The sequence below is a fragment of the Brachyistius frenatus genome, unplaced genomic scaffold (genome assembly GCF_029030835.1).
Source record: "Brachyistius frenatus isolate BFR_SWC_R1_liver_20210118 unplaced genomic scaffold, ASM2903083v1 Contig_220, whole genome shotgun sequence".
NCBI lineage: Eukaryota > Metazoa > Chordata > Actinopteri > Embiotocidae > Brachyistius > Brachyistius frenatus.
In genome coordinates this window covers 467,817-489,487 of record NW_027210819.1, presented here as the reverse complement: position 1 = coordinate 489,487, position 21,671 = coordinate 467,817, and the positions used below count along the sequence as shown (strand labels likewise).

The 21,671-nt window shown below is 41.9% G+C and overlaps 1 protein-coding gene and 1 long non-coding RNA gene across 3 annotated transcripts; both read left to right on the top strand.

Moving 5' to 3' along the window:
• Positions 1-1,591: 1,591 nt before the first annotated feature.
• Positions 1,592-4,164, top strand: foxa2 (forkhead box A2). Its single transcript, XM_069719662.1, has 2 exons — positions 1,592-1,821; positions 2,554-4,164. The coding sequence occupies exons 1-2, from the start codon at positions 1,750-1,752 to the stop codon at positions 3,727-3,729; spliced, it is 1,248 nt and encodes a 415-aa protein (XP_069575763.1). The 5' UTR covers positions 1,592-1,749; the 3' UTR covers positions 3,730-4,164.
• A 1,711-nt stretch (positions 4,165-5,875) lies between these two features.
• Positions 5,876-21,392, top strand: LOC138633448 (uncharacterized). Of its 2 annotated transcripts, XR_011311885.1 has the most exons (6): positions 5,876-6,001; positions 7,038-7,146; positions 7,246-8,454; positions 9,139-9,165; positions 17,978-18,138; positions 19,665-21,392. It is a non-coding gene; the product is annotated as an uncharacterized lncRNA (long non-coding RNA). The 2 variants fall into 2 exon arrangements; XR_011311884.1 differs by having other exon boundaries at positions 7,246-9,165.
• The last annotated feature ends 279 nt before the right edge of the window (positions 21,393-21,671 follow it).

The following is a 21,671-nucleotide window of genomic DNA, read 5'->3' as shown; positions in this document are numbered from 1 at the left end:
ATCCCAAATCCTCAAACACACAGGGCTTTTTTTTTTTTTTTTTTTCTCATGATCTCATTTCCAAGTTAAGCAGACTGTGTTAGTCCCTCGTCAACACGACAGGTTTACTTGCCTTTACTAATGGGGCTCTATACTGATAGTTATGCTCTTGCGTAAATATGGAGTCAAATAGATGTACAACTACCGACACGTGGCTGGCACCGGTCTGCAGCCTCACCTTGATGTTTGTGTCATACAAATACTGTACGGGTTGCAAGTATTAAGGGGCCCTCGACACTCTGGGCCCTCCCTTCTGATACAGTGACGGCAGACAAAGACCAGGTACAAACTAAGAATATTTAAAAGGCGTCACAAAAACCAACGTATGGAAAACCAGCCTCTTCAACGAAGCACACTCTGAATTGGCTGATTTAAGATTTACATCATCTGTGGCTTTTTTATTGGTTGAGCAAATAAAAAGGAAATTCATTTGGGGTTTGTTGCTATTTTACTTTATTTGTCAAAATATGTCAAATGTCAAAAACTCATGGAAAATGTACACAAATTGAATTGATCTTAAAATGTTTCACGGACGTCTGAGTTGAAAGAATTGCCGTATGTGCTACAAACCGCAAAGCCAGTTGGAGACAACATCCGAGAGAGGGCGCTCTGCAGCTATGCCCAGCACGTTCAGCACTAATTACAACATTTAAAACCACTAATTCAGCCATCCAGGTTAAGAAAACCTTCCCCTTTTTTTTTTGTTGCAAAAATCCGTATTTGGCAAACAGTCACACACTTTAAAAGTGACAGAGGTGTAGAAATCAAAAGATTTGTTTTAATTCCATCAAAAGTGTTAAACAGCTGGGACAAAGAGGTGATATTATTCACTTCTTTGGTTTCACTGTAAAATGAACTATTTTGATCAAAAGTGCTGGAATCCATGCACTACGCAATGCATTCAGGCCAACACGTCATTATTCTCTTCAGGTTAACATTACATATGTTTAAAAATAAGACGTAACACTTTAGTAACTCATAACATTTATGCCTAATATCATACAGAAACGCATCTCTGGAAGTAGGATAGCTATTCATTATTGGTTCAATTTGCCTGAAAACATGCCTGTATGCGGATTTCACTGACAGATCAATCTTGATCTAATGTATAAACGTTTTCACGGTCTCAGGGTGTTGTTGGTGTCAAAATATGAACAATTATGTGTAGGCTTAAATGATAAATTCCTTGAATGCAACACAATAGAAATGGATTCTAATTTCACCTCAGATGAAGTGAAGTAAACACGTTGGGGGATGTGCGGAATGAAAAGCACACCACGGAACCTTTTATAGTTCCCTTTTTAGCCCCAGCTAAAATACAATAAGATTAGTTTATAATGAAGCTTTTCATATGAAACTGTTCTTTTCAGTCAGCGCAGGTGTACAACTGGGGTGGGGGGGAGAAGCTTGAGGAGTCTCACGCCTAGGTGCGAGGAGATTATTCAAATAGGGCCCAAGGCGTAGAAGTAGGGATTGGAGGCTTGCCTGGCGCACGGAGCTATATCACAGCGTTAACAAGCAGCACGGGGCGTCATTTCAACTCCAGTCACTGACAGACGCATTTCACGGCTGGCTCCATAAGACACATGCACCAGTCCTTGACGAAGGGACACACCGACGACCCAAATACACTCAGTGGTCCCTAGTCACCTGCTATTAGGGAGACGTTTGGCTTTTCCTCTTCTGGGAGACACTTTGTTAAAGTCCTCCATGATGCTTGGAGCAGTTAAAATGGAAGGACACGAACACACCGACTGGAGCACCTACTACGGAGAACCCGAGGTGGGTACCTTAAATATATATTTTTTTCCGTCTAAAGCCGATCCCATTTTATACAACTCAATATTAGCCCTGAGATAATATTAACTTTGTGATCAAATATTGACTTGAGGCGCCTCCAAATCCTCCCCCATCTCCACGCAGCGCTCTATCCTAACAAAGTTGCTTGACATGTCGGGGGGTAAACTTTTCACTCGGATTACAGTTTCATAAATCTATACGCGTCTTTACTAAATCTGATTCTTTTTGGACGTTTCCACTCAACAAACATCTGTGTTGTTTGATTTTGTGGAGGCTGGTTCAGATATTTGTGTTGCAGTGGCTATGTTTGTAAGAGCGTTAGGTGTAAACATTTCCATCTACATTACACCTTTTTTGGTGGGTTATTTCACGTTTACTTATCATATTAGTGTCATCACAAACATTGTTAAACGCATGTTTTTAATTTAAAACAACAACAACAACAACAACAACAACAACCAAACCCTTCGCGTGAGCGCAGACGTACCAAAACCTTTCAACCTTTTCCAGCCAATGCGCTTTAAAAAAAAAAAAAGAAAAAAAAAGCAGTTGTTTTAGAATGATTATTATTTAGTTATGAATAATATTAATTATGATGTGGCTTTGTTAGATTTCAACAATCATCATCTGTGTGTTCAGAAATTACGGATTGATTTATTCCTCACTGTAAATTGCCAGATGAAACTCCTGACTGCTTCTTTCCCTCGTTGACAGTGTTATACCTCCGTTGGCAACATGAACACGGGCCTGGGAATGAACTCCATGAATACCTACATGAGCATGTCCGGCATGAGCACCACTGCCAACATGACGGCCAACTCCATGAACATGTCATACGTCAACACGGGCATGAGTCCGTCCATGACCGGCATGTCACCGGGCACCGGAGCCATGAACGGCATGGGCGCAGGCATGACGGCCATGAGCGCCGCCCTGAGCCCCAGTATGAGCCCCATGACCGCACAGCCCGCGTCTATGAACGCCTTGACCTCGTACACTAACATGAACGCCATGAGCCCCATATACGGACAGTCGAACATCAACAGGTCCAGAGATCCGAAGACGTACCGCAGGAGCTACACGCACGCCAAACCCCCGTATTCCTACATTTCTCTCATCACCATGGCCATCCAGCAGTCTCCCAGCAAGATGCTGACCCTGGCCGAGATCTACCAGTGGATAATGGACCTCTTCCCCTTTTACCGACAGAACCAGCAGCGCTGGCAGAACTCCATTCGCCACTCGTTGTCGTTCAATGACTGTTTCCTCAAAGTACCGCGGTCGCCGGATAAACCCGGGAAAGGCTCCTTTTGGACTCTCCACCCGGACTCCGGGAACATGTTTGAGAACGGCTGCTACCTGCGGAGGCAGAAGCGCTTCAAGTGCGAGAAGAAGATGAACCCGAAGGACAGCAGCCGCAAGGCGGGAGACGGCGGCTCGTCCAACAGCAGCTCGGAGAGCTGCAACGGCCACGAGTCCCCGCACTCCAACTCCTCTTCCAGCGACCACAAAAGGTCCCTGTCGGACATGAAGACGAGCCAGGCTCTGAGCCCGGAGCACACCGCCGCCTCCCCGGTGTCGCAGGGGCAGCACCTGATGGCTCAGCACCACTCGGTCCTTGCGCACGAAGCCCACCTGAAGCCGGAGCACCACTACTCCTTCAACCACCCGTTCTCCATCAATAACCTCATGTCCTCGGAGCAGCAGCATCACAAAATGGACCTAAAGACTTACGAGCAGGTGATGCATTACTCTGGCTACGGCTCCCCCATGGCCGGAGCTCTTTCCATGGGCTCCATGGCGGGGAAACCCGTTCTGGATTCTTCATCCATACCTGACACAACTTATTACCAAGGTGTCTATTCCAGGCCCATCATGAACTCCTCATGAACTCTTCAGCTCTAAATCCGATGTGGACTTTCTTTCCATTCGATTTGTACATTTGTAAAAAAAAAACAACAAAAAAAATATAGACTTTGTGTACAATATGTATTTCAGATATTTTTGACGTTTCCCACCGTTTTAGTTGTCGAGTTTGTTAGTAGCCTAATTATTTTGAGAGAGGATGTTGATAATAATAGTTAAAGTGATGATAATGTGACGAGATCTGTTCAGACGTCGGCTTCAGGAATGGACCCCAAAGACAAACAACAAGTTGCTGTAAAATAGCCCACATCTGCATAACTGGACTCCTAAATGAATTTAAATGCCTCGCAGGATTTGTTCAATCATTTGTGTAATTCCTATTTATGGCTTGTATATGTGTATTCTTGTAGTGACAAGAACAGAATCTATATTAAAGTGTTATTGGTTTTGTTTTCTGAATATTATGATGTTCGAACATTATTATTATTATCATCACTATTATTATTATTATTATTATTATTATAACAGTAGATGAAGTTGTGTCTCCGCCACTGAATTATATTTACATCAGTTGTGTTCCCAACAATCAGGTTGCACGTTGTAAAGAATACATCACAACTGTAGGCAGCAGAAATATTTAATATGATCAAATAAATGTATTTGAAATATTTTACATTAAATGTACACGTTCAATGTTAAAAACATATTTCTGCAGAGGACGATACAACTAACTTCTTTTTCACTTCGTTATTTAATACCACATGAATTCCATGTTAGCGCTTAAAATGTGTTTCACACTAATTATAAAAAAAAAAATTGGAATTTATTCTTACCCATGTGCTGTAATAAGGAACATACTTTCAGCAGGGATTAATAGCTTTGCTGGATAAAACCGGGAACAATGCTCTCAATTTGTCATTCAGGAAATGTAAACAAAACAAATGTATGCTCATTAATCCCAAACACAAATTGAGATATTTATGGGATATTTAAGGGTTTTACTAACACATCAACTAGTTCGTAATATTTTGGAACTAAAGTAACAGAAACAAAAAGCGTCCAGAGTCGCTGTTTGGGAAGAAGAAAGGAGACAATAAACAAAAAAACTAACGCTGCTCCACATGTTTTCGTCGTGTATTTCATCCAGAGAAGAGCAGAACATTAATACACTGATCGAACAAGCGCAGCTGCTGAAAGTCTGCATGTGAATATTTACTGAAATCATCAGTTTACAAGTGTTAAATCAGCCATTCAAATTCCCCCACACACACTGGACGTCGGAGGCAAACTGTCACTCAAACACCATGCCTGCTTGTCAGTCACCCATGTTACACACAAACACACGCTCTCTCTCTCTCTCTCACACACACACACACACACACACACACACACACACACACACACACACACACACACACACACACACACACACACACACACACACACACACACACACACACACACACACACACCAAAGTTTAGATCGGTGAATAAGATTAAGTGTCATTGTCCCATAAAACAGCGTCCCGTGGAGCAGGAGAATAGTTGCTGGAAAAGGGGGCTGATTTAGGAACAGAGTGCCTGAATGTGATGCTCTAACTTCTCTCCCCACAATCTGGGGGTCCATTGTCTACTTACTTTTTTTTTAAGTAGTTGGACCCTCCCCTCTTGTTAGATAAGATAGGCGAGTTGTCCTCCAAATGAGTCCAACTGCCCTCCTGCCTGCTCTTCCAGGCTGAGCTCAAATCCAAGGCCATGCAGGGAGTTTGGGGACATTTCTGCTTCCCCTTATAACCAAATGACACCCCTTCGACTTCTGAACACGTAGGGCCTAAAGTGTGCGTTTATTCTCCAGACCCTCTTTACAGATCGTACTTTAAACAGCGTGATCTGCGAATAAACAAAGCCAGTAAACAATGGAGTGGAGGCTATGCCCACATATAGGAAGAGTACACACACAAACCAAATTGCACAAGTGTAAACTTTGAATAGGACGCTGCAGCTCTGTAAATTTACACAGACATTAAATTTCGTTCTATTCATTTTAGACATATAATGCTAAGCTGATTTTTTTTTTTTTTTTTTATAGCACACTGATCGATATCTCTGTAAAATAATCATTTTTTTAACTAGCGGGGCAGTGAAATCTTTGCTTTGTGCTAAAGTCAACAGTGACAGAGTTTGAGCTCAAATAAATGCCGTGATGTCTGGAGCCCTTTGCAGAAGGCAGAAGGCGAGCTTCTACAATGGGCTCCTGTGTGGCTTGCCAACAACAAGCACCGGCTATTTTGCGCAGGTATGAAGCTTTTATTTTCATATAATGCTTTCTTTCTAAATCCTTTATTTTTTGACTTGGAGGGAGAGATGGTTTTTATGGCCGGGCATGCATGGAGGGGGGTGGGGCGGGGGGTGGGGTGGGGGGGCAGATGCTGATAACCTAAATTCAAAGGAGAGGTATTGGATTTCACAACAGGGTTGTGCAAAGCTGATGGGATCTGCAGGTCGTGTGATAGAAGGTTGCTGTAAGTTTCTGGGTCTCATGATGAAGAGATCCTGCTGCAGGAAAAACGAAACAACAAAACACCAAAAACTGTCACGGACGTGATTTAGGTGATTCATTGATAAAATGCATGTTTTGAAAACCGCTTGAATAATGTTGCATTGATGAGATAATTTCTTTTGTTTCCATTTCTGGTCATTTTTGTTAAACAACATCCTGTAAAGAAGACAGCAGCTCTGTCAGAAATGATTATTCTGGATCCGTCGTGCTGTTTTAAACCGGGAAACAGGTGTAAGTAGCGGATCTCTTCACTTGTTCAGAGACATATGGGACTCGACGTGGAGCTGGTGACTTGCTGAGTTGGATATTTTTTGCAGTGTGCGGCTGACTGGTTGTTGCAGCGCTGATGTCATGAAAGCGAGCTTTACTGCCGCACTGATGATCCTGCGGCTGCTTTTATATATTGTACAAATCTATAAATCGATTTACATACGTGTATTTGAATCAGTAATCATCAAATATTCATTTACCTACTCGTGACTATGATTTTGAATGAATATAGTAATAGGCTATATCCTACTTTTTGTTGTTGTTTAGAAACTGGAACGCTTTTAAAGCAACACAATTTATTTTTGATTTAATGGTAATTTATAAATAATTTATAAAAGAAAATATTGCATATAATAATGATAATAATAATAATAATAATAATAATAATACTGGAATAAATGCCTTTTTAAAGTAATGTTCAGGGTGCCATATTTGAATCGATTTTCTAAATCTCAAGTTAATTGAGAGCCCTCCAAAATGTCCCTCTGCCAATATTAAACAGTTGTATCCCAGCGCGGCTCTCCGACCCCATGAAGGCGGGACAACAACAGTCAAGCCCTCTCCAGCGCACAGAGACAGGAATGGCCTTCTGGAGCTTTGCCGGTTCAAAGGTAACTAACCTCAATCTGTTCTGGCGGACAAAAGAGCGCCGAGGCCACATCACTGCACCTTACCATCTCCTAACTTCACCCACATTCTTTCATGTGTAGGATACCTCTGCAGCTCCTGGCCGTGCCGTCATAAGACGTTGTTATAGCAACTGAATAAAGGATGGTGCAGCCTGTTGATCTCTTTTTACTGCGCTAACCTGATTTCTCTGCATTTCTTATGGCCAGATTTGCATAGTTTTTGATTATAGGGCCTGAAAATCACACCTCCTTTTTCACAGAGACACCATGCACCCAGTCGCGTCTTTCTCAGGCAGACTGCAGGTCGTCTGCAGAATATAGGCTAAATTATCCGGTAGCATGTTTATTAAATGGTTTAGAAATGCTACAATAATGGATACCGTTTTATTACAATTAGGCATGCGTGGACACATGAAATAACAAAGGCTACATGAAATTGTGTGCTAATCATAGTTCACCTTCTTGCGTATTTATTGCGACAACAATAGGCAATTTGCCTCCTTTTCCTGTTATGTCTTTAAATAGCGTCTAATTGGACCAGATCTCTAAAGTGAGACATTTTCCCCACAGCGACGCACTTTAATGCCAAGGCGAGTTCGGGCCTCTATTTTCAATGAATGACTCAGTAGCCTATAAGCCATAAGCGCATCCACCCATGGGCGTCAACTGAACAGGATATAGCCAGGTAATGACACTGCCAATCATTACAGCATATTTAGGTATGAAAACGGTGAAATAATAACTACAAATTTGTAGAAATATTTTGTGAACGTTGCCATCGGGGGAGAAACAGCCGGAGCAGTCCGGTCTGCGTCTGTTTGGAGCCCGATTAGTCTCCACTCGGCCAAATAAAAGAGTCTTCGGTCACCGCGCGGATCATCAGGCTGCATGTCTGGATATTAAATCAGGTGTCGTTCTTTAAGGGAGTCCGATGGGGTTCTATAGGAACCACGCAGCAGGGCGTCTGCCGCACCTATAGGCTCTGCGCTGCAGCGCGCGGACTGGAACACCCAAGTAGATCTGTCTCCATGGCGACGGCGGGACACCGGTCCAACAAGCTGTAATTCTGTCTCAGCCTTTTGCAGGGGAGGGACCGTCCACACTAGCCCGACTTAACTCCTCTTTCACCAGAAACACTGCTAATCCCATATCTTAGCAAGGCAAACTGCCGTCCCTCAGTATATTAAAGGGACCACAAAGTCAAAATTCAAAGCCACCCATGGTTTCTCAGCAGGCAGCCCGTCCCGGTGTGACGCTACGCTGTCCCGTCCGTCTGTCCGTCCATCCACCGTACGTGTCTCCAATTTTTTCTGCACCTATCCACAGACGACAAATACATTTATTCTTTAGTTATTATTATTTTATTATTTGAAAAGGCCTGATCAATTAAAAACGGGATTTAAATTCATTTAGATTCATAATTGGGAAACAAATGGCCTCAACAACTGGAAGAAAAAAATGAAAATAGCTTCTCTGGATTTAAGAAATGAATAAATATGTTGGTCAATATTGCATATGTAGTGCTGCCGTTCTATTATCATGCTGTCAGTATTGACTTTTTTTTTATTATTGTCTGCTATTTTCCATTATTGGTAATTGGATTACTGGGAATTTAGAATGAACACACAATTGTAGCCCAAATCTATATAACTTTTGAAATAGCCTATACAAGATTGGTAGTACATAAAAAGGTAAATCACAAAGGAAAAGCTGCATGCTTATTTGCTATCAAAAATGCAAAATAAAATCTTTCTGTTGCCAAGAAGGGTTATAAGTTTAAAAGCTAAATAATTGTGCATAAATCACATACATTTTTGCCCCCAGAGCAGTATTTCCAGGTACACGGTTTAAAAAAACTAAACTAAAATAGCACATTGGACAAAAATATGAATGCAATATTTAACAATGGAATTCTAAGTGTAAATAACTTTGCCTTGTAGCTGTTGTTGTTGTTGTTTTTTTTTCTGCTTTCAGGCTTCTAAAAGGCCTCGGCTGCAAAATGTAGGTGCAACTTAATTTTCTCAGCATTATACTATTTTGTAAGAAAGGCAATTGTTGAATAAAAAAATTTAAAAAAAAAATCCCCAAACTATGCATACATTAAACTGGACCAGGCAGATATTGGAGTTCTAAATTAATTGCTTGGTTGTGAGGGCCTTTTAAAAAAAAACTAATAAATGTTATTTTGATATGATTTTTTAAATTAAAATTGTCAACATTTGCACATAATGCTTATTCTTTAAAAACAGCATTAGCTACTATCTTAATATTTGTATATTATTTGTTGCATTGCATTTTTTTTTTTAGCTGAACAGAGTAGAAATAAACTGAAGTTTGTTCTTCTGCTCATGACCTGGAATATCCTTCGAGAATATAATACGGGATTTATAGATGTGCACTGAGGACAAACACCCACATCCATGATTTGTGACATATGTGACTGTTTGAGACTGCTTTGCCTTTTTAAAAAAAAATGTTTACATTTATTTTTATATAAGTGCAAAACTTTTTTACAAGATGAAGCAGATGTTTGATTATTCACTTCTTATTATTACTCAGTATGACATTTTCTTTTAAACGTTGGAAAATTTGACAACTGACAGTTGTAGCCATTATTGTGAGAATCTAGATGAATAGAAAGGTCATCATGGTGACTTGTTATGATGATGATGAAAAGGAGGAGGTGTGTGTGTGTGTGTGTGTGTGTGTGTGTGTGTGTGTGTGTGTGTGTGTGTGTGTGTGTGTGTGTGTGTGTGTGTGTGTGTGTGTGTGTGTGTGTGTGTGTGTGTGTGTGTGTGTGTGTGTGTGTGTGTGTGTGTGTGTGTGTGAGTGAGGGATGGCCGGATGGACAGGGTGAGAATGCGGACGCTAGCTGTGATGTGTCCGCACTCTTCTGACACGACGATGTGACATTCCAGCGCCGAACTCCTTCATGTCCTGAGAGAGAAATAGAGAGAGAGAGAAAGGAGAGAGAGGTCCGTCAACAATGCCCATTGAGTACTGCGAGGCAGCAGCTGGTGGGACATGCAGTGACCTAAAGGCAATCTATTCAGGCCGGGACGGGGAGCCTCTCACTACCCTGCTGCTTTTATATGGCTGGAAGTGGATGGATCGTCGGTGTTTAGCCTTGCAAAGTATCGCAACAAGTCTGTCATCATGCAAATGGACGAGAAACAGTCCCCATCTTCCAAAACCAATCAAGTTCTCTGAACGGGACAACGGAGCATCGAGGCTGAAGATAATGTACATTTTTGAAGAGAAGCCTTCCATCGCATGTCGGTGTGATCGAGATAAAGTGGAGATGACCATCAAAGCTTTTGTTTCTGAAAAGCACTGAAGTGAGGCTCAGCCCCATACTGGAGGGGAGATGAGCTTCTGGAGGAGAAACGTAAAGCATACAGAAAAACTCCTCCATGCAAGATAATAGAAGTGTGATCAACCAAGCGGAAAGACACTATATTGGATGGAAATGAAAGATGATCCAAATATGAATTTAGGTATCGGTTAGGTTGGATGCTGAAGGCCTCTTTGTTCATGCGTGTGCTAAAGCTTCTAGGCCCTCTGGCAATTCCACAGGCATTTCCCAACGGGGTCTCATGCCTGTCTTTCAGATCAAACCTTGTTGGTAAAGCTACCATAAAACGATACGTCAGTCGGGAGTGGTAAATGCTGGATGCCTGCTTGGCTGTGATTGATCTGCCACGGTTTCTTTATTCCCCTCGAGACTTGATACCTCCCGGTTTTAGATTGAGCTCCTGCCAGTGCTGATGGATACTTGTTCATATACAGTATATTTTCTGGGCCCATTTCCACCCACTGTGGCACACTGAGCAGCACATGGCCAGAACATGGAAGCCAACACCGTGATATCTCCTCACTTCCCCCTCAGCTCCAGTTCCAGGAAGTGAAGGCAAAGCCTTGCCAGCCAATCACAGCGAAGGACACCCAACTCATTAAAAGTTAATGAAACCTATAACGTGGTGCGCCAGCGATTCATTTAAACCCCCAATCCAATCTCCTCTCCCAGCAAAGGCAAACAAGCCAGTGTGCCCCCAGTGCTGTCCTCGGAATAACAAACTACGGAATATTTTGTCCTGCATATGTTCTCTCGTGCAGACATGTGCACATTGATAGGCTATCTTACAATGGGACTTGTCCAATTTAGAGAATGCCAGGATGGTGTTCTGCAGAGGTGAATTCTGTAATCTGAGTCCGAGTTGAATTTAATGCCTTCACTTTACACCGCACTGCTTGTTGGGAATGGCCGCAATAGATATGCCATTTCAACATTCATGAGAATCACTGACATTCAAATAATGTGCTCATTTTAATACCGTATGAGTGAGCGTCAGATCTGTGAAAAACCTGTTCATACCTCCTCAAGATGTCAAGAACTACTCTTGATCCATGCAGATAGACAAGGCCAAATTTGAGGGTTAGCCTTTTCCCTCAGATAACCCCCCCCCCCCCACACACACCTCCCCACCTCCACCCCCCTCTGCCCAGCATGGTCTATTATTTTCAGGACTCTAACCTAATAGGAATGCAGTTCTCAATTTGATAACAACCCATCAACAGCAATAAAGTGCCACCTTACCAGTGTCCAAATCTAAAGAGCGGAACAATATCCCCCCTGTCTTTCAGACCTCCATTTCAACACGAGCTCCAGTGTCTCATAGTGCTTCCCTTGGGGGATCCAAATTAAATTCTCCCCATGTATAGTGCCACTGTCAGCCTGCTAATGAATTCCCATACCCTGACTTGAATCAAATTAATCCCCAATTTAATCCCATATAAATGGCTGTGTTTTTTATAATGGAAAGACGGATGCTCAGTTGAAGGATTGAGGAAAGCTGGGAGGTGTCTATAGGGCTGTTGAGCAGATTATAGTGAAGGATGAGGCCTGTATGTTTTCCCCACTGCAGAGTAGTCCCCTGATACACACTATTTAACCCTCGCCTGCTTGACGCTGACAGGAAACATCGCAGCGTTTGTCATTTAATATCCTTTCAGATTAAGGAGTCAACCGGCAGATTTATGGTTCAGAGCTGGATACCCTTATCTTGAAGTGCGGAACAGAAAGATAATGTGAGATGGGTGTGCGTATCATAAAGTATTTGTGACGCCCCTGGTTACCATTACATTTGCTGTGGGTTCAGACTTGTTACCACCAGCCATTGTTTGAGGTCACGGTGTCACAAAAAGCTGCCGTTATGTATTGATGCAAATGTCACATGGACTTCCCTTCATATGCAAATCTGTTGAAGAGAAGTTGCATAATTTTGGGAACAACTCCTTTATCAGTTTTTAGATCACAGGACCAGCATCGAGGTTCATCGTCATCAGTGAGCAGTGAATGACAGGTAGTTTGCTAAAGAGCTTATTTATACAAATAGAATAACATCATGTGGCAGTGAAATAATACGAATGTCTTTTGGATGCAAATATAATGGTCCACTACACGACTCAGAAGTCCAGATGGTGGCTCCAGGTTCAGTTACTGACGTGTGGCTCTAAAGGCTGGACGTCCTGAACTGCCTGATTCGGGATAACAGATAATAAACAAAGGCAGCTATTTTCTTAAAACCAAATCTGCATTGGACAAATGTTATTTGTGATAGAAACTTTGAAACTGTTATCAAATATATCAAGACTGTGATTTTCTCTATTTGCAATAAATATAATAATGCATTTGCTTCAGTAAAATTGACCCAAAGTTTGTCTTTAAATTGGTTGTTTGACGATGATGAAGTAGTTGACGTTTGGAGCTCGGATGGGTTGAAGGCATACTAAGGAGTTTTGGAAGTCCAAATGTATGATATACAGTGTATAGTTATTAAGTAAGCAGTCACGTGGGACGGATATGAGGATGACAGACGGTTCTGAAGTCAGTTTGGCAGTTCAGGGGACAGTTTGGAGCCTTTAAAGCTCGGTCCACCAAATGTCTGAACAGCTATGGTTTATTGAGGCATCTGTAAGCTTACTCATTTTATTGCCAAGCTTGGCTCGTGCACCTACCGTCATGGAGAGGGAGGAAACACACACACACACACACACACACACACACACACACACACACACACACACACACACACACACACACACACACACACCACAAAAGTTTGCTGTTTGCCTTCATTCCACCAAATCCTTGACAGCCGTGCTATAGCCCATCACTATTCACACCATTGTGCTGTCACAACAACTAAACACATCATTTGTGTTGCAGAAACTCATCCTTAATGTATCCAATACCAAATGTTTGGCGACTGAGAGGAGATGGTTTTGGGGGTGGGCTGCATAATTTGCGAGGAAACATTTTACCGAACATTTGGTGATAAAAACGCCGGCGTCGGCCCCCAGGCTTAAAGCAATTAATTCAGGATCCTGACATAAACTCTCCAATCCTTTGACAGCTTGGAGCTGAAATAAAAATGCTAGTTCTCCTGGGAACGGCAGGAGATAGCTGGCTCTTTTCTGGACTGTTTGCTCACTGGCCCTGAGAGCAATCTTCCCCAGTCAGAATGAAATGCAAGGACACAAACAATGTACCGGCGAGAGAATGGGAGATGGGGAATGAACAGTTTGGACTATTTGCTCAGCAGAAGGGCAGCCACAATGGCCGGCCCATGGCTTTCCCATGCATCAAGCCTCTTAGTCTTAGGCCTCCCTTTGTTGCCTGGTTTCTTCTTCCCTGGCCAGATAAGAGCCCAGCTGCCTTATACTTTTAATTCCCATTGTACGCCATACTGTATGGTCATTTATCTGTCCACATCCTGCCTGCCACGTTGGTGTTGTTTAATTGAACGGGTTATCGCGCGTGTATCTCTTCACCATAGCATGTGTACTCGTTTAGGGGTTGAATCGCTCTCACTTTGCCATAAAAGCCAGGCTGGTGGCCGGGAGGGGGAGGGGGGGTCGCGGCTGACCCCTCTCCTCGTCTTCGAGATGGAAGCACAAGTCAAGCACCGAGTGCGACAACGACACTCAGGGGATTTTTTTTTGCACGAGGCTGAGTTTTCATTTTAAAGTAGCTTCGATCATTTTTACTCATTAAGGAAAATGTTGGCGAGTTCTGTTTCTCGACCCGACAAAAATGTGCTTTTGCAGCCAAAGGCAGAAAGCCTCCGAGGGCTCTTCAGGGAGAAATGAGACGCGGCCATTATATGACCTAATGGCAACTCCAACCAGAGGAGAGGGCAAACAGAGCGAGTGTAGTGGCTCTGGCGGAGAGAAGGATCCATATTGTGCTCTTTTGTTTTGGTGTGTTGGTTTGTGTTTGCATTTACATTGACCAGCTCTTTGCTGAATGTGTATTCACACTCAACACATGCAATGCAGTCTGTGTGGCAGGAAACGGAGGCAAGTGTGCTTCCCTGCTCAAATCTGCTGGGAATAAAATAACAATAGCGGATTAATCTGAAACAAACAAACAAACAAACAAACAAAAATGAGTAGTGGGATGTCACAGGAGGATCAATACACATAAAATGAAGGAGCATATTCATGCATGTGAGCAGACACTTGCCTAAACACAAACACTCTCAAAGAAGCCCATCCCCCTCTGTAAAGGTTGTGATGTCAGGGACCCCCTGGGTGGTCAGACTGAGGATCATTTTAATACAATATGATGCCGCAAAGGAAGCCTTGACAAGCTATGTTTTTGCCGTCCCATCATACTCCTTTAAGTTATAATGTATTTAAAGAGAGCAGTGATCTCCGTCTACAAGCAACCTACAGTATATATATTCACATAGCACTGCATGAAAACTGTTCCGTTTCTGCCAGAGCAAAAAAAAAAACATAACCCACGATGAATCCACAATGGTTTATTCTAATGGATAAGCTCTTAATCTATCAGATCAGATTTCAAAGTGCCAATAGCCGTGCCAAGACAGGCCCCAGGAAGGAAAACCCTTTTGTTTGAGGCAGAAATTTTAAATTTAAGACCAGACTTTATTCACTAATCACAAAAAAGAGATAAAAAAGAAAAGTTATGACCTGCCACGGAAGAAATACCTCAAAGAGGAGCATCATTAAGAAACAGTAAGTGCTTGTTTTCACATCCACCCTCGGCGCACCGACAGCGTTTTGCCAGCATGTCAGACCTCAGGTACAGCAAGATAAATAGGCTCTTCTTTCTGCCTGTGAGAGCCAAGCTCCTTGTGGGGTGGTGCTCTCAGCTTCACGCTCCAGCAACACTGAAATAAAGCTCTGTTCGAGGCATTTCAACACCGCTTAAGGTTGTCCGTGGCCGTGTAATTTATGAGTTGAGAGGACTCCGTTTTAAAGTTAACAACGACCTACAATCTTCCAGCATTCATGGGTGGAGAAAAGAGCTGTGTGAGTCATAGGAAACTTACAACACTCCTCCAATTACCTTAAACAATGGTGGCCTGAGTGATGCCTGCAGCTTTCTGGTGGGTTCAGCGCTGAACGTGGACGTGATGTGACCTAAAGTAATCGGATGTACAGACACTCTAACAGGTCGGCGGTTCTGTCACCTGGAGGTCACAATGATAGAGCTGCTAGGACGTGGTGAGGACCTTTCACTTCATGCCCCGTAGCTCTCAGTGGGTGGTCACAGACAGACAGACAGACAGACAGACAGACAGACAGACAGACAGACAGACATGCTTGCTATGACTGCATTTTTGGCATTTGTATTTGACATTTAGAGAAAAAGATATTGGCACAATTCAGGTATATTTCTATTTTTTTAAAGTTAAGATATTTTGGACAAAAGTACTATGTTTATACATACATTTTCAAATTATAAAAGATTATAAAATGATGGGTACTTTTCTTTTTCTGTCCCTCTTGAAATTTCCAATATTTTTTTCGATGTATTATCCACACTGTCCTCGTTCTATGTTTTTGATAAAAACATTTATTCTTTAAAAATAGCTAATGATTATTCATGATCAGAAGTTATATTTCATCATAAATATAACAAAAAAATCTGCCTTGTTAAAACAGATTTGTTTTTACGTGGAGATGTGCTTTATAGTCACATTTATATTTCCATATCTTGTGTTTGTCCTTTCTTGCAACGAGTGGATATATGACTATAATTCTGTTTTATTGCTGAGGCATCACATAAAGGGAAATTAAACCGTGCACACTATCAGGTTAAGTTTATCAGTGGTATCACATGTTTACATCACAAAATGTATTCTCACTGTAATTATAGTTATTAACTATGATTAGTTAATATTATAACCACAAAAAAGGAAAAAGAAAAGGATTGAATAGATTTAAAAAAAAATTTAAAGGGCCTGAAAAATTGTTATAGTAAAAATAATAAATTAAATATTTTAATTGTCTTGGAATTTATGATTAAATAGGAATTATTGATGAAATAACAAGATATGCCTTTGATTAAAAAAAAGAAAGAAAAAGAAGCATCTTGCTTGATTGATATCTTTGATCTAAAAGATTTTAATGTGGTGGATTTCTATAAATTTGAGGACAGCTAATTGCCTTCAGCTGCACTAAATTTCAGGTAAAAATTGTAAAGAAAAGGCTAAACAAATATTTGTAAAACAAATTATGAATAATATATATAGATTAATATAAAATTACGCATGAAAAATAAAAGTATCTAAATATATACATGTATATGCGGCTGTATGATAAAAAGGCTGAATTTAGTTTAAAATTGTATCCAGTGGGTTCAATGCTGCACTGATCCAATCCAGGTGAACTTGGTATACTCGGTACCAACGGGCTGCTGCGACTCGGTGTTGATGCTTTTTATTTATTTCTGTTGGGTTACTGAATCAAAGCTGGGATGAACGTTGCTTGGATGATCTTTCAGCCTGGAGAACTGGGTCAGTTTACCCGTTACCGTGTCTGTGCAACCAAAGCGGGGTCAATTTTAAATCACCGATTTCTTTAAATATTTAAAATACATTTGAAATACTAGTTTAATCAAATATTTATTAAATGTAAAGAACAAAAATCTCAAACACTAACAAGAGCTAATGTAAAATAATACAATATGATTTTTGTAATTGATATATTTCTTTATTTACAATGACATGAAATTTACTGACAGGTAAAAAGTATTTAGTGCTTTTTATATAACTGAAATGACTGCTGCAATAAGAATAGCAGTTTCTTGCATTAGTATTGGATTAGATGAATGTTAATTGCTAAAGTGTTTTAAATTTCTTCATCTAAATGTCACAGTTGGTGTTGCACCTTTTTGACTCCATGTCTTTGCTTCATATTAGTTGTATTGAAAATTCCACTGGTGGCCCATCAGCCTGACATGGCTCTACCGTTCACATTACCTCTCGGCCAGTGTGCGAATGTCAACACCCTGTAAACACCTTTAACACACATGCTTGAATGCGACGGGCGAGTTAACTAAACATTCCTGGGTGTTCCCCGTAAAGGTCTACCACTCAGCCACCACTGCACTGACCCATCTCCCACGCTCCAAACTGCACTCGCGGAAAAAAGAATTTGTAACACTTCCTTCTTTTTTTTTTTTTTTCTATTTTCTTTAAAATGTCACAAATACAAAACATTAAATTCCGTAAAACAGCAGTTGCAATGATCCCCATTTCTTTACCATCTGGCAGTTGTCTTTCGATGTGCTTTAAAATGCAATGGAACAACACTCTACAAGGATTTGGGAATTTGGGAGTATAATTCTAGCCGTGCGCTTATCGGCGCACCCAGACTATTTGAGTGTTTTGAGATGCGGGCTCCCTGAGGAGGGATCGAAGGCGTCCTAGTAGAACTGCACATCAAATAAATAGGAGGATGGGATTTATATGGAGGCTGTGTCTCTGTCAAACAGGGCTCTGCTGACTGAAGTGATCCCCATGGCCCGAGTGGAGGAGAGGAGGGAGAGGACGCCTCAGAGGGAAGAGGGATAGCAGTGGAAGAGATGATGCACTCACACACTCACACAATGTCCCTCTCAGTCCTGCGTTGTGACCGGCCCATGGCATTGGCCAGGTATGTCAACAATGTTTGCCAAGCCATCCATCACCCATGCACCTTCCCTCCTGAAACAGGAACTTTTGTTTGAAACGTACACTTGTTAAGCCCATCCTTTGACTCCGCTCAACCTAATTTATTTCCCTATAGCCGAGACCCAGGATTTATTAGTACCTGTTTTTTTCCCCTTTATTTCCTGCTAATTGAAGGTTGCTGCAGTGCAAATGTGTTGGTAGAAACACAGGCGTGTTGTTACCGAGAGAGATTGGGAGCTATAATTTGGGGACATCGGTGGCTCTTATCACTGGTGAACAGGGTTAGCAAATAAAGTGCGTAGTGAAGTCAAGCTGCATGTAAGGAAGAGAAAGAGTTGTGATGGCGCTCACACATGACGAGGAAAATGCTTTTATGCTACAGTGAAATGAAAAGAAAACTTTACAGTTTAGCACACAATGCTCGGAAATCTTTAAGTGTAAATCACGTTTGTTCATATCATTCAAATCATATCAAAGACAGAGAAGCATTTCACACCAGTTAATGATAAAAGAATACGAAAGTATGAAATAATTATGAGAAACTATACTTCATGTTGGGAAAGTCGAGAGGCACCGAGGTTTCCATCATAGGTTTCAGGAAGTGCTTTATTGATGTTGACACAAACAAACCTGAGTCTCTCAGCTGTTGTTGGTCCAGCTTGAGACCGTATTGTCCAAGCGAGGCTTGAGAACCGTCCACAAACATCTCAAAAGAAACCCACGAGTGGGCTGGTGTGTTTGCTAAAGCACCTAAGTTGGTAAGTTGAAGCCTTACTTCATTTATCTTTTGACATGGAGCAAGAGGGACGATATCACTGAAAGTGCCACGTTAATGATTGACTCTCGGCACACCGAGCCTCCTGCACTGAGTGGCCACTTTGCCGGCTCTTGTAGCTGCATTTTCAGCCGTAAATGTTTGTGGTCCCACTATCCTCTCCAAGTCCCATACAGTACTATTAGCACTGGAGGGGGGTTAGGGTGGGGTCCGGACTAACTTTCAATAAAAAAACAACAAAAAAAACAATGGCATGCTGAGGTAACTGGTAGATAAGAGTTTGTCTCTGACCCTTTTAGTGCTTTAAGAATGTGGCTGTGCAAACCTAATCTCCCCTCAAGATAAATTTGTCCCTGCTTTGTAAAAAGCGAGTTCATGCATTGCTTTTGCCCCCTCCTGTTCTAAAGCCCACTTTGACAGGCGTGAAATGAGTCCTGGACTTTTCCTTGACAGTTCAAGATGGAGAGCAAACTGAGATTAGGGCATGTTAATTAATTGAGGGGTTGGTAAAATGGCCTCCAAACCCAAGAAAGACTTGTTCCATTTATTGCCATCCTGCCTGTCAGGGACATTTCAGTCATCATGAATTCTGGACTCTGTTTAATGTTTCTTAACCTCCAATTGACCTCCAGAGCCAGTCAGTAGCAGCATTTCAATTATTGTACACTAAAATGACATCAAATGAGATGTACTGTTGTTTTTTGACTGACCTGTGCTCTCCCTGTCCTCTACAGATGCACACTTCTTTTCATTTGATGGACACTTTTCCTTCGCTGCTTACCGTCTACTTTCATCACCCTGCATCAGGCGACCTGAGAGCACTTTCCTGTCGATGTACTTGGCTATATCTGCGTCTGACCTGTCTGCCATATGTAATATCAAAGCCTCTGTCAGCGTGGAGCTGAATGGGAACAAAAGAGAGGCCTCCATTAATGATTAACTGTTCTAAAAGCCCCGGCTTTTGTATTCCCATGGTGCCCAGGCTATCTGGCCACCATGTGACATGCTCACAGCGTTTTTCGAGCAGATTGGGGGAAAGCTAGTGAGCAAACACAGGTGCTTTGGAGCAGCGTTGCCGACGCTGTCAGGGACAACCACAAACAAGAGCAGCTATGCCTGGCTAAATGAATCCCCACCCCTCCCAGCACCACCTCCACCCCCTGCTCTGTCACTAGCTAACTTGTTTGCTAGCTCCCTATAGCTTTCTCCCTGCAAAGCCCACCATACCCCCCCCCCCCTCAATTCCCCCTCCACAAGTCCAATGTCCGCTACAGCCCGGGCTCCACAACTTCTCACACCCTCCAAAGAAACAAACAAATAAAAGTGAGGACGGCCGACCACTTCTTTGAGGTGATGGCATTTGCTGTGGTCATGACTAGTGGGAGAGCAAACACATTAATGGTGTCTGAGTTTTCACTTTCCAAACCAAACTAAATGTCTTTTAGTTCAAGTGGGGCAATTCCACTGACCCTGGAGTCAAATGCTGCGTGAGGGTTGCACACTCTGGCACTTGAAATGCTGAGAGGAGGCTACAAGAAATTGACCAGAATGGGAGAATTGGCCGACATGAGCCCGGTGTGGTGACGCGCCTCAAATGACAAATAAATCTTACTTAATAAACACTGTGCTTAATTTCTGCTTTATGAGGATTTAGGCTGTCTGGAGCACTTAACCTTCTCCTCCAGCCTGACTGATTGTTCAGAGCGACTCGGGGTGCTGTGTCGCTCAACTTTGATAAGACAATCAGATGATAGGATGGCGTTATCTTAACACGGCTTTCCGGCTGGGAGACAAATGAACAGTGTGTGATAACAGGAACAAAAGCCTGGATGTTATTTGCTGGTTCCTCTGAAGAAAGAAAAAAATTATCCGAGTGGAAAATTCACAATAGGTGCAGTTTATTTCATTTTCAATTTTCCACTGAGGCCAGGTCGCAGGAACAGCTTTTTTTTTCTCAGTCAAATATTTATATTGTCTCTTGTTGGCATTTTGCTTTGACAGTCTGTAATTACTTGAGCCTATAAAGCAGTTATCACTGGAAAGACAATAAAAAAAAAAAAACGTTTTAAAACAAACAATTTAAATCAACACAAGAGGAAATGAAGTTGTAAAAGTGAGCGACCCAGACACAGAAGAAGAAGGTCAGAGGTGTAAAAGATAAACAGAAGATGTGGTGGACTGCTGCTGATGTCTATATGTGATAGGTAGAGAAAAAAGGTCAAAATCAGCTTCCTCAGAGACACACTCCGTAAAACGCCACTTCTGTCTGGGTTTCTGACTTTGGCTGCCTGATTCTTCGTGTCAGAGAGGGGTGTGTATACTCAAGGATTCTCTTAAGGTTTTGTTTGCTCTATTCCCCAAAAAATAATTGGAAAAAATATTGGTGGCTTGGCATGAAATGTTAACACTTTGACAGGACTTGCAACTGTGTAGAAACTGGATGAATAAAATCATATTTTTAAGGTGTTGTGTGTTACTTGAAAAATAATTTTCTCCACACGGATTTCCATTTTGACCGTCCTTTGAATATTTTAGTTTGCTAAATTTAGCATTTTTTAAAGATGAATTTAACCTCCTGAAACCATTCTTCCAGTGACTCAGAGAAGGTTTTAAAGTGGGCAGAGATGTATTCGGAGGAGCTCATCTCACCCTCCTGTTCTGCCGCCGGTGATCTGCAGGGATTTAGTCTCCGCTGGTCGTGAGCTGAGTCTGATCAGAGGAGTTACAAATCCTTACTTTTA

What these genes read in the sequence shown, in the direction of transcription:
- foxa2 (XM_069719662.1), top strand. Translation starts at nt 1,750, where the DNA reads ATGATGCTTGGAGCAGTTAAAATGGAAGGACACGAACACACCGACTGG. An exon ending in CCTACTACGGAGAACCCGAG is followed by an intron (nt 1,822 to 2,553) that starts GTGGGTACCTTA and finishes CCTCGTTGACAG; the next exon opens with TGTTATACCTCCGTTGGCAA.